The sequence below is a fragment of the Pelophylax lessonae genome, assembly GCF_965119305.1.
Source record: "Pelophylax lessonae genome assembly, chromosome: 10".
Lineage (NCBI taxonomy): Eukaryota > Metazoa > Chordata > Amphibia > Anura > Ranidae > Pelophylax > Pelophylax lessonae.
Window position 1 is genome coordinate 176,805,424 of NC_138777.1, and position 13,930 is coordinate 176,819,353.

The 13,930-nt window shown below is 43.5% G+C and overlaps 1 protein-coding gene across 1 annotated transcript in view; it reads left to right on the plus strand.

The window, feature by feature from the left end:
• MBTPS1 (membrane bound transcription factor peptidase, site 1) overlaps positions 1 to 13,930 on the plus strand; it is a 77,767-nt gene that overhangs the window by 36,078 nt on the left and 27,759 nt on the right. Inside the window, exons 9-13 of the mRNA XM_082269775.1 lie at positions 7,245 to 7,396; positions 8,657 to 8,818; positions 11,130 to 11,274; positions 12,735 to 12,923; positions 13,315 to 13,487. Coding sequence (XP_082125901.1) covers positions 7,245 to 7,396; positions 8,657 to 8,818; positions 11,130 to 11,274; positions 12,735 to 12,923; positions 13,315 to 13,487 — 821 coding nt within the window. The remainder of the gene's footprint in view (positions 1 to 7,244; positions 7,397 to 8,656; positions 8,819 to 11,129; positions 11,275 to 12,734; positions 12,924 to 13,314; positions 13,488 to 13,930) is intronic.

Here is a 13,930-nt window from a genome sequence, read left to right on the forward strand (position 1 = left end):
CAGATTCTCCTGGTGGCTGTAGGTGCCTGTTTCTGTAGGTAGTGAGGCTGGTGGGGTCCTCTCATTCTCTGCTGAAGACCGCTTGGTGCTTTGTGCCTGGATGGTGCTGCCAGTGCTGTGGGAATTATCCCTTAGCAGTGTTTTAGACCTTTTTTTGGTGCCCCCCCTGGTGACTCATGGAGAGTTTGGAGCACATTTCCCCACCCGATCCCCTCTCTAATGCTGTGGGGCCCTCCGTGTCCCAATCATCTATCCATGCACTGACAGCGGTCCTGGAGTCCCTTGTGTCCTGGGTGAAAGTGGCTTGCGGGCGAAGGGCTAAACAAGGAGCGCCCCTGCCTCATCTGTCTCATCAGATCCTGAATCTGATTTGGCCACCGTGGATGTCGGTCACCCTGCTGGGCCTGCAACAACGCGCCTGAATTCCTCTGATGGGATGATTCCTCCACGTCTGCGACCACGCACGAAAAGCCGCTGGTGGATGCACTGATTGTATCTCTGCGTGAGTCCCTGGATGGAGGACGCAGGTGGCCTTTGGCACTCACAAGCCATCCAAAGCAGCAAAGGCGTTTCCTTTCCTGCCTTTTTTGACAAAATTGTCGCTAAAGAGTGGGGGTGACCAAAGTGTCCCAGTGGCGTTCCAAAGTGCTTTACTAGGTGTTAACCCCTATGAGGAGTCCCTTCTTAAGAAATGGACTGTTCCACTGGTGGTGGAGCCTCCGGTTCTCAGATTAAACAAGGCAATCATGATTCCGATTGAAGAGTCCACGGCCTTAAAGGATCCAGCTGACCGGAAGGCAATGCTGTGGCCCGCACTATGTACACTCTGGCTGGTTCGGCAATGAGGCCGGTATTCACAATTGCCCTAGTGTCGCAAACTCTGACTGAGTGGGCTAAGCTCCTACACCGTGACCTTGAAGGGGAACAACTCCCCCCCCCCCCCCCCCCCACCCCCCGGCTTTCCTGAGCTGGCCGAATAACTGGTCCAGGGGCAGCGGTTTATCTGTGATGCCTCTTTGCATGCGGCTCTCCTGATGGCTCGCCTCTCTGATTTGACCGTGGTCCTTTTGGCATGTTTTTTGGCTCAAGTGCTGGTCTGTGGATCAGACTTCAAAACAGGCCTTGACTGATCTTCCTTTTCAAGGAGATTGCCTGTTTGGAGCTACCATGGATGACATCATTAAAGGTCTTACGGGGGGGGGGGGAGAGTACTTTTCTTCCGCAGGCTACTAAGGGCAAGGAACCTCGTCGCAGACTCATAAGAAGTTTTTTTTCATCCCTCAGGGTCGACTGACAAGGGCTCAAAGCCTTTCCGGGCCTCTTCTGGAGGATCCAAATGAACCTGGTCTGGCAAGCCAAGATCGGGCTTCTCCAGACCCGGGGACAAGGCTCTTTCTGCATGAAGGTGCGCCCTCGCCCCTAATCAGGGGTGGGAGGTGTCTTCACTGGTTTCCGGACCCATGGGTCCACAAAGTCATTCGGTCTGGCTACAAGATTGAGTTTCCCCTCTTGTCCCCTGGCAAGGTTTTTTCCTTCCAACTTGCACCTGTCCCCAGACCGCTTACAGTACCTGTTTGGGGGAGGTAAAAGACCTGTTCCTTCAAGGGGTTATTGTCCCGGTTCCAACCTTTGGAATGTTTGTAGGGTTTTTACTCAAACCCGTTTACAGTTCCTAGGAAGGAAGGCAAGCTGCATCCAATCCTGGACCTCAAGGCGCTAAACTGCTTGGTGCGGGTACAGAAGTTCAGAATAGTTCGATCGAACGGTGGTGACATCCCAGCATCATTATGTACCAGTCACCAGCGTTTTCTCCGCTTTGCTGTGGGAGTTGAGCATTATCAGTTTGTGGTGTTACCCTTTTGTGAAGACCCGAGGAGCAGACACGAAACCAAAGTGTTAGCCTTGGTGCTAGATTTGCTACGCCAATGGGGAATCGCGGTACTGGGCTACTCGGACGATTTCCTTCTGCAAGTGGAGTCTCACTCTGCTCTGGTGTAGAACCCGGAGATCACAATACGAAGTCAACGGGAGTTTGGCTGGATTCTGAATTTTCAGAAGTCTGCGCTTGTTCCGTCCACAAAGCTGGACTATCTGGGCCTGTCTCTGGACTCGGCCTTAGCCAGAGTGCTCCTTCCTCTGGACAAACTCCAGAAATTGCTGGCTGCAGTTCACCTACTGCTGTCCAACAAATGGTCATTCCTCCGGACTTGCATGCAGGTACTGGGCCTGATGGTGTCTACCTTCAAGGCGGTTCCGTTTGCACAGTTCCGTACGAGGTCCCTGCAAGGGAAATTCTGACCAAATGGGACAAGACTCCGCAGTCTCTGGACAATGAGATCCTGCTGAGTTGGGGCACGAAGGAGTCCCTGATATGGTGGCTTCGTTCTCTGGTGCTTAGGCTGGGAAATTCCTTCCTCCCCTTGTATTGGACATTGGTCGCCATGGATGCCAGCCTGTCCGGCTGGGGAGGCGTCCTCGGCAAGCATTCTGCTCAGGGGATCTGGATGCTGAAAGAGTCCAGACTCCCGATCAATGTCTTGGGACTCCGACGATCTGACTGTGTGGATCATTGGAAGGATCGTCTTCAGGGTTGTTTAGTGCGCTTTCAATCAAACAATGCCACTGCCGTGGCTTATGTTATTCACCAAGGGGGCACAAGAAGTTTCCTGTGGAGATAGCCAGCATTCTAAGGTTTGTTCTAGCCCTCTTGTCCTTCCTCATTCCCGAGGTGGAAAATTGGCAGGCGGATTACCTCAGTCAGTAGGCGTTGGACCATGGGGAGTGGTCCCTTCATCATTAGCTGTGGATCTGTTGGCGTCTCGGCTCAGTATAACCCAATGGTTATGAATATCAGGAGCTGTGTCAGTCAATGAACATCAGAGAAATGGATTTTACAGTAAGTCAAAAATCCCCTTATTTTCCTCAAAATTCTAGATGTGAAAGAAGTTTGTTTGAAATCTTTACAGATTTATTAAAAATAACAAAATTAAAAAAAAAATAACCTGTACAAAAGTATTCACAGCCTTTGCTCAATACTTTGTTGAAGCACCTTTTGGCACCAATTACAGCCTCAAGTCTTTTTGAACATGATGCTACAAGCTTGACACACCTATTTTTGGGCCGTTTCTCCCATTCTTCTTTGCAGAACCTCTTAAGCTCCCTCAGGTTGGATGGGGAGCGTCAGTGCATGGACATTTTCAAATCTCTCCAGAGATGTTCAGTCAGGTTCAAGTCTGGGCCACTCAAGAACATTCACAGAGCTGCCCAAAGCCACTACTTTGTTCTCTTTGCTTTGTGCTTAGGATCATTGGCCTATTGGAAGATGAACATTCACTGCAGTCTGAGGTCCAGAGTGCTCTGGAGCAGGTTTTCATCAAGGTTCTCTCTGTTCATTGCTGCATTCATCTTTCCCTTGGTCTTGACTAGTTTCCCAGTTCCCGCCGCTGAAAAAACATCCCCACAGCATGATGCTACCACCACCATGCTTCATTGTAGGGATGGAATTGGCCAGGTGATGAGTGGTGCCTGGTTTTCTCCAGACATGACGCTTGCCATTCAGGAAAAAGAGTTTAATCTTTGTTTCATCAGACCAGAGAATTTTGTTTCTCATGGTCTGAGATTCCTTCAGGTGCCTTTTTGGCAAACTCTAGGCAAGCTGTCATGTGCCTTTTTACTGAGGAGTGGCTTCCGTCTGGCCACTCTACCATATAGCCTGGTTAGTGGAGTATTGCAGAGATGGTTGTTCTTCTGGAAGGTTCTCCTCTCTCCACAGAGAAATGCTGGAGCTCTTTTGGAGTGACCATCAGGTTCTTGGCCATCTCCCTGATTAAGGCCCTTCTCCCCCAATTGCTCAGCTTGGCAGAGCAGCCCACTCTAGGAAGGAAGGAGTCCTGGTGGTTCCAAACTTCTTCCATTCACGGTTGATGGAGGCCACTGTGCTCATTGGGACCTTCAATGCTGCAGAAATTTTTCTGTACCCTTTCCCAGATCTGTGTCCCGATACAATCCTGTCTCAGTGGTCTACAGACAATTCCTTGGACTTCATGGCTTGGCTTGTGCTCTAACATGCACTGTTAATTGTGGAACCTTATATAGACATGTGTGTGCCTTTCCACAGCATGTCCAATCAACTGAATTTACCACAGGTGGGCTCCAATCAAGTTGTAGAAACATCTCAAGGGTGATCAGACCAAACTCTGAAACAAAGGCTGTAAATTGCAAAAGAGGAAACAAAAAATGGACTTTGATGGCACACCAAGCTATTGTAAACCAGTGATTTCTATAAAAAATATATTTTTATTACAAAAATGGTTTAAAAACTCTTACACATGCATGAATAAGATTTGTATACAAAATATATAAGATATATGATTAACAGATAATGCCCTTCCCAATATGCTTACGGCCCTGGATAACCCTAATAATCCTGATGTTGAGAATCAAAATGTACTAAATAAATGATCCCACGACAGGAAAAATGACACCTATGATACAACATCAAGACTGTGGATCCAGTAGTTAACACTTGTCAATGCTCTACATGTTTCGCGCATCAGCGCTTCCTCAGGAGATAGTCAATGTGGGCCAGCAAAAGCTTATATATATATATATATATATATATATATATATATATATATATATATATATATATATATATATATATATATATATATATATATATATATATATATATATAGAAAGAAATGCAGAAGATAATAAAACTATGAGTAAATTATGAATAACTACATATATTGTAGTGGTTTCCAATCAACATATTACAATATGGTTCATATAGAGGTAATAACATTTACACATAAATATCTATCAATATTCACTTAGACTGGAGGGTCCAACCAAGAAACGCAGAGGAATCCACCCAAGCATGTGTGGAGGTGGGGACGCATCTGAGGACAATAATATGATAGTTGTCTATGAAAAAGAATGTGTATCAACTATATCAAAATGTGCCTAATAACATAAGGTACAACCCAATAATCCTATATGAAAAATGTAGTCCTTACCAGTATCAATCCTAGTTAATTTTCAGTGGTGGTCAAAAGTGTGGGGGGGGGGGCAGACATAATCCCTGTAGATCCTTACTGGAGGTCTATAGGGTTCAGTCGCAGGTTTTAGATAAAGCAAAGGAACTTGCAATATCATAATAAATGGTAATATTCAATGGGGCTTCTAATAGAATTGTCAGATGATAGTCACCATCAATTCCTACCTTGCAAAGTGTTACCAAACGCAGATTGAAAGTAACCCCTCCCTAGTAAGGGAGAAAATCTTCCTAGAATCCTGTTTGTGTTGTATATCATAAAGTTTGCTTGATCAATAGTAAGCATAGATAAAATATATAAGTAATTGCAGCCATTAGTAGGGAATAGCATAGAGGGAAAAAAGATTCTATGAGGAGGATGGATAATGTAATACCTTCAATGATGCGCTAGAATGCTGCCCCTAAGACCTAGTGAACTCCAGGGTACCATACTTTCCCCACGTGTATAGGTGGATATCGTCACAAGGGTGGAAGCTCCTCCACATGTGACATGTGTCCCTCCATCGAGTGCTAAAGAACTGGCTCGGACAAACAGTCCCTTAAATGCATCCCCAGCTGAGACATACAGCACCCGCCAATTCGGGCGTATGATCTAATTTGGCCAGGCCAGTGTCGCGGTATACCACCATCACTTGCGGGGTGCGCGTCAAGCATGCACCTGCGCAATGGGTACCGCGAGTAGCAAGCGGGAATGCAATATTTCCTGACTCCAAAGGGAGTTGTGGACAATTCCTAGGCGTGGGGGAAGCGCCACCCATTACACCACAGACCGAGGCTGCCAGAGCACTCCTGTCTGAAGGTGATGATGGCACTACCAGCCACAACTCCACTGAAGAATGGACCCCTGCGCCGCCTCCTGGCCACTACCAGTCAGTGAACCTGTGTAATATCAAAGAATCAGTATAAAGTACAACCGAAATTCATCAAAGAATACCGCGATAGCAAGAACACATATTAATATATACATATGAAAAGGAGAATAACAACATAATAGAAAAGGAAAAAAGACAAACATCCATGTTTTTGCATTCATAATAACACATATTATTCAAGGAAAGTGAGTTCATAACATTGCAGTTTGTTATATTCAGTAGATAAGGGGTCATGTGATTTAGGTGAATATCTACCCCAAAAGAATCAATTCTAAGTTCTAAACTAAGACCTCATTAGGTAACCCCCAAACTAATACTTTGACTGTGAATACTTATGAAGGCTGTGAATACTTATGTTCATGTGATTTTTTTTTTTTTTTTTTTTTTTTTTTTATTTTAATTTTTTAATTTTAATAAACTTGCAAATATTTCAAACTTCTTTCCCCTCATTTTGGGGTATTTGTAGAAATTTGAGAAAAATTATAAATTTAATCCATTTTGGAATAAGGCTGTAACATAACAAAATGTGGAAAAAGTGAAGCGCTGTGAATACTTTTCGGATGCACTGTAATTCCAAGCAATATATATGGTTACATAGTTGTATTGGTTTAGTTTGAATCAATATAACTCTGCCTATACTATACCTGTCTCATGCTCCTGGAAGCTGGAAATCACTGAAGTAGACACCTCTTTAGTGATCCCCACTTGCTTTAGGGCTCCGTGCTGAGTGGCCAGGCTGATGCATTGTGAACACAGGGGTTCAGCCAATCGGAACGGGCGCCAATAAGTGATTAGTGTCTGTGATGGAATGAGGTAGAGGATGAGATACCACTGCTTTAACTCTCCACTTTGTTCATTTAGAGAACACTTTGCATTTGTTTAGATAATGGCATTCTCTGAATGGTGCCTGTACTGAGCAGCTGATTTCCTACATTCCGAATATGTCAGGCTGGCCACTCTACACAGGACCTGGAAGCAAGAGGAGATCTCTGAAGAAGTGGTATCATACTTCAGTGATTTATAGCATCCTGCAGCATTGGCTGGGTATTGGAATATACAGTACATAGTTACATTAATCCAAACTGTACCAATTTAACCTTAAAAAAAAATTGCATGCCTGGAATTTGATTAAGCTGTATTAAGTGAGGTGAAATGTTTATCCTAGCTCAGCCTACGTATAACTGAACAACCAGAGTAACAGGGTGTTCCTTATTAGCATTGAAAAAGCAGATTTCCCTAAAAAGACTTCATAATGTAATTGACATGTTCACTGCATTTTAGCAAGTTGTAAATCAAACTCTTATCTTATGCAGGAGCTTCCTGGTGGATATGGAAGAATGAAACCTGACATTGTCACCTACGGTTCAGGGGTCCGTGGTTCTGGTATGAAAGGTGGCTGTCGCTCTTTGTCTGGTACAAGTGTTGCTTCTCCTGTCGTGGCAGGGGCTGTCACACTGCTTGTTAGGTAAGCTGCTCACCTATTTTTACTCTTTAATGCTTTTTTAGTACACATATACCCTCAAGGTTCCGTATTATGAGCATGACCATACAATTTTTTTGCCATGTGGAAATAATTGCCTTTTAAAGTATTTTTCTAGTTGAAATGAGTAAAGTGGACTAATTTGGTTGGCATCCATTTTTCACCAAGGTTAAGCGATAACCTAGCTTTAAAATTTCTGTAGCAAGTATCCTCACAACATCACAATTTGCAAGAGTGTGAGGGCTCAGATGCATGCTTTTCTGCTGTGGTAATAGATGCATGTAAAGATCAGGTTCAATACGGAACATCTCTACCGTTAGCAATTTTAGGTTTTAAACTTTCTTTTCGGGTAGACAGTGTTCTTTATTTGGAAAACAAAATCCCATTGTCTTAGAAGTGAAAAAAGCCAAACATTTTTTTTTGGGAGTAGGTAAGGGTTTACCTTTTCACTGCCAGTCACTTTTGTTTTTAATTCTTTTAAACATCTGCAAAAAAAAAAAAAAAAAATCTCAGCCCTAAGATTAGCTAAAACTCCTAAACATATATATTTTATGAAAGGCAGAGACCTTGGAGTATAAAATATTAATAGTCCTAGTTTTTAATGTTGCGTGATATTAGCTTAACGGTTGATCAAGCACATTTTCAGTGATGAGAGCTAAAAGATTAGCTTGCGCTGGATATCCCTTACCCCACAAATCTCCCCTCCCCATTGGTCCTTGAAACAGCCAGTGGATCGCTTCCTTCTGAAAGTTGACTACTTGTCAGATTTATACCGCCTTTTACTGATGTATGACCTATTTCAGTGGCGGTAAAAGGGGTGAAACCCTTGTCAAGTTTTTTGCCATCTGTGTCCCATAGTGGGGGGGATTTCCCTTTATTTCCGTAGACCCAAAAGAAAGTAAGAAAAACCTTTCCAATGTGGGCAAAAATGACCTTCTAAAAAATTGTCACCAGATAGTTTTCTTACTGTTTCCTATTCCTGTTCCATTGACGACTCAAAATTTACATCTTACCAGGGACAAAGATCATCGGACCAAATTGTAGATCTTCCCAATGGGTGCACGGCAGGTAGTTCAAAACCTGATATGGTTGCTAACCCTTTCCTAAACTGTTCAAGGCCAAAAATTAAAAAAAGGTCATAGGTTATACTTTGCATTCATTCAGTTATAAATTTCCTTCAGTGTACTTTGATTTTCTGAGACGCTGTGTGTATGGCTAACTACTACTAATAATGTGTTTCCACAGTACGGTTCAGAAGCGGGAGATGGTTAACCCGGCCAGTATGAAGCAGGCCCTCATAGCTTCTGCTCGTAGGCTTCCTGGAGTAAATATGTTTGAGCAAGGACACGGCAAGCTGGATCTTCTCCGAGCCTACCAAATCCTCAACAGTTACAAGCCACAGGCTAGGTAATTTATCTTTCTAATACCATTGACTAGGGATAGACCGATTATCGGCAAGGCCGATTATATTGGGGGCCAATATGCACTTTCCACGATATATCGGTATAGGCCCCAGAACTGGCCAATCATGCCAATATTTTTGTGACGTCATTCTGCCTTCTTAGGCCGCCTCCCTTGCCTTGGACAGCCTCGTCTTGAGTCGGACTATTCTCACGGGAGTGTATCACAGCCATACACCCACCCACAGAAACCCTGTGCCAGACAGCCACCCACATCCACAGGCCCTGTGCCAGCCAGTCCCCCACAGGCCCTGTGCCAGCCAGTCCCCCACAGGCCCTGTGCCAGCCAGTCCCCCACAGGCCCTGTGCCAGCCAGTCCCCCACAGGCCCTGTGCCAGCCAGTCCCCCACAGGCCCTGTGCCAGCCAGTCCCCCACAGGCCCTGTGCCAGCCAGTCCCCCACAGGCCCTGTGCCAGCCAGTCCCCCACAGGCCCTGTGCCAGCCAGCCATCCACCCACCACCCCGGTACCAGCCAGCCATCCACCCACCACCCCGGTACCAGCCAGCCATCCACCCACCACCCCGGTACCAGCCAGCCATCCACCCACCACCCCGGTACCAGCCAGCCATCCACCCACCACCCCGGTACCAGCCAGCCATCCACCCACCACCCCGGTACCAGCCAGCCATCCACCCACCACCCCGGTACCAGCCAGCCATCCACCCACCACCCCGGTACCAGCCAGCCATCCACCCACCACCCCGGTACCAGCCAGCCATCCACCCACCACCCCGGTACCAGCCAGCCATCCACCCACCACCCCGGTACCAGCCAGCCATCCACCCACCACCCCGGTACCAGCCAGCCATCCACCCACCACCCCGGTACCAGCCAGCCATCCACCCACCACCCGGTACCAGCCAGCCACCCACCACAGGGTAGCAGGCTGGGGAGGAGTCCCCAGCAAGCATTCACTTTAACAAAGTTCTATAAAGTGGATGTGTTTGCATCTGCGGATGTTTCTTTTGGCCGCAAGGTTTTGCAGGCTGCTGTTTGAGGACTTGATCCTCTTTGAGGGTGTATTGTTTTTTTCAGGTGAGCTCCTATTGCCTGGTTGGTTATGGTTTAGCCTGGGGAATTTTTTTTTTTTGCTGTTCCCACCCCTCATGTTTTACACTGCTTTGGGATGTCCCAATGGTTAAGAATATCAGGAGCTATGTTCGTCTATGAACATCAGAGAAATGGATTTTACAATAAGTCAAAAATCCCTTTTTTTTTTTTTTTCTTGTTGGGGTTCCCTGAGCGCGGAAAGTTATTTCAAGGGTTCCTCTGTGTTGAAAATTTTGAGAAAGGCTACTTTAAAGTGCTAACGATCATATACTTCTACTCAGCAGTATATGGGGTGGCCACTGGTTACGCACCACGGTGGCCTTTAGCTGCCGTTGTGCTGGGCTGGCCCCGGGTGTGTCCCTGCGTCTTAAAGGAGCCATGAAGTACCTCTAGGCATATCCCCCCCCCTCAATTTATTAATATATGCTGCAGGATAGAATCTCTTCTAGATGAGAATAAGGGACCCCAGTACACAGAGGGGCCTTGACAAAGCAGTGTGGCTTTGGCATCTATTTTTAAATGCAAGCTGGGAAGTGATCATACAGTACAGGACACAGGTTGAATATTCATAGACATTATAGGCTTTTACTGTTAGGTGATTTGACACTGACAAACCCTTTAGGATACGCCCCCAGGGCATCCTCCTTTTATCCCTACCCAACTCTGAGAGTCCTCAGATGTTCCTCTTCTCACTTATGGAGAAATACCGCTTAGCTAAACTTCTTTCTTGTTTTTCGTTTAATTCTTCAATCAACATTTTTCTGTCCTCTAATACAACTATGGAAGCAGTGCCTTCAGATTGGTACAATCTTGGTAAAACCTTTAGAAATGTACCTGGACCCCATGCTGTTGTGAATGGCTTGTGGGGATGTTTTGGGCCCTGCATCTTGCTTGGGTGCTCATCTTGGCACTTTTGCAATGCGTGTAGTTAGCCGCAGGGTGCTGTACAGGTACAGGGCTGAACTCTTGTATTGTTTCATTTTGTGCAAAAAAAAAAAAAAGAATATTTCTATGTGCACTTTGCATTTAAAAGCTAGTTTTAAGCTGACTAGAGTGATCTTTTTTTGCTTTATTTTACATGTTCTAGGGTACAGCTTACACACTCTAATTTTTGTTCATTTAAATTGCAAAAGTGTTCAAGGCCTTTGCTTTTCTTTTGTCTGTAAAGACTTGATGTACAAAGGTATATATTTTTTTTCTCTTGCAGTTTGAGCCCTAGTTATGTTGACCTGACAGAGTGTCCGTACATGTGGCCGTACTGTTCTCAGCCTATTTATTATGGTGGCATGCCAACCATTGTCAACATCACTATTCTGAATGGTATGGGAGTCACTGGAAGGATTGTGGACAAGGTAATATTGATTATTTACAAGGCATATGAAAGCAAACTGAAAATTACTCATTTTGACATAAGATGTTCTAATGTAAATGCCAAGTAGAGTTTGGAAGAAAGGTAACTAGACTCTTTTCTAGGATTTAATCTAGAATCAATAAAGTACATTGACTTTAACACATTTTTGTATAACTCCAATTCCAAAAAGAACACTTTATAAGGTTAAACATTTGAAATATTTTCTATTGTGAATAAAATTTGGGTTTGTTGAGATTTGCTAATTATTGCAATCGGTTTTTATGTACATTTTACACAGCGTCCCAACACTTTTGGAATTCAGGTTGTAGAACTGATAGGCCTATCTTCTGTATTCAGTGGATGCACCTACTAGTTGCAATTAATTGACATTGTTTGTTTTATAGATTGTAGTACCCTTTCAAGTAATAGGTCTGAATGGGGCCTCAAATGTACGCATATGAAAATTACCAATACACAAAAGGGCAGCGCCAATGTATGATAAAACTATAATGAAAGTTCATATAAAAGGTCCATATGAAGAATGACCAAGAAAATCCTACACACACCAGTGAATGACCATGAAAACAATGAAGATGGAGTCCGGTCACCAAACACCACGTGGATATAGGTGAACTGCTTACCAGATGTTGTTGACTCTCAAATTATAGAGAAGTCAACACCAACATGATTACACAGGAATACAAGATGTTCCAGTGATATTCTCAAGACCTCAATCCTGGTCCATAGGAATGTATTGATGAATGACATGTATCACATGGAAAATCCTAAAAACCTAGGAGGGTGCTACACGAAGATACGGATGGCATCAGGAGAGACAAAAGCCAGATATTGGCTGGAGAAGGAACAATATTCTGTGCCTTCTCCAGCTAATATCTTGCTTTTGTCTCTCTTGCTGCCATCTGTATCTTCGTGTAGCACCCTCCTAGGTTTTTAGGTTTTTCCATGTGAAATATGTCACTCATCAATTTTCCATGTGATATGTATTTTATCAATACATTCCTATGGACCGGGATTGATGTCTTGAGAATATCACTGGAACATCTTGTATTCCTGTGTAATCATGCTGGTGTTGACTTCTCTATAACTTGAAAGTCAACAACATCTGGTAAGCACTTTACCTATATCCACGTGGTGTTTGGTGACCGGACTCCATCTTTAATGTTTTCCTTGTCATTCACTGGTGTGTAGAGGATTTTCTTGGTCATTCTTTATATGAACTTTCATTATTGTTTTAGAATACATTGGCGCTGCTCTTTTTGTGTATATGTAATTTGGGTTGTGTAATTTTGCCCATTATGCTGGCTGTCTTATTTTCTTTTCATTCCTTCTTCCAAGCGCAGATATTTTTATTGCTTTTTGAATACATTAAAAAAAATTTGCTAAATATTTTTCAAGCATACTCATAATATTGTAATAAATTTCTGTTTTTAATCTTTGCAGCCAGAATGGCAGCCCTATCTACCACACAATGGGGACAACATTGAACTGGCATTTTCCTATTCCTCAGTACTGTGGCCATGGTCTGGTTATTTGGCCATTTCTATCTCCGTAGCAAAGAAGGCATCATCATGGGAAGGCATTGCTCAGGGTCATGTGGTGATAACTGTAGCATCGCCAGTGGAAAATGGGGTGTGTATAAGATGGACAATGCATGCTTCATATACTAAGCATGTTTTTTTTTTTTTATTTCTTTATATAAATATGGTATGGTATGTACATGCCTGTATTTATTTACCTTACATGGCAGTGGATTGGCTCAGAAATCTGGTTTAATTTTAATAACTAAACATTTAGTTTGTTTCCTGTAGTATCTTTTTATTATTATATATACTTTTTTCCAGTTGCTAGGTATGAGCTCTATGAGCTAAACCCTGCTTATCTTGAGTATTGTGGCCTTCTAAACCCTGCTTATCTTGAGTATTGTGGCTTTCCAGTACTTTAGATTATTTGTAGTCTTTAGAAATTTCAAACTAATTTGAGTCTACTATATTTTAAATCATTCCCCTTTATTTTTCTGCAGTTAAATAATGGAGCAGAGCAATTTTCCACTGTCAAGCTGCCAATTAAAGTTAAAATCATTCCCACTCCACCGCGTAGCAAGAGGGTTCTATGGGATCAGTACCACAACCTCCGATATCCACCTGGCTATTTCCCTCGAGATAACCTTAGAATGAAAAATGACCCCTTGGACTGGTAAGCAAATACTGCCCATTTTAAAGTGTACATAAACCTTAAAGACTGACATATGTTGCTCAATTGTTGGGTGAGTCAAGCTGAACTGGCTGAAATTTGAGCCATGGATGGCTCTGTCAGAACTTCCCAGCCTGAAAAAAGTCGTGTGTTTTTTTTTTTTTTTTTTTAAATTAACTTTTGTTGAAGGAGCCAGGTGAAAATATGTTGACTAAACAGTTACTGTATCCAATCAGATCCAGTTACTGTTAAATAATCCTGTGAGTTTCAGCTTTCAGAATACAGTAGCTGACAGGGGATATTCCTCCTTCCACATTGTTAATGTACAGAGAAATTGATTTGATTTTTCTCGTTCAGCCCGGTCTGATAAATTGATCATTGCAACCTTGTTATCTGTTTTGAGTGCAAAAAAAAAAATACTTGACTGTGTATCATATATCAAATAA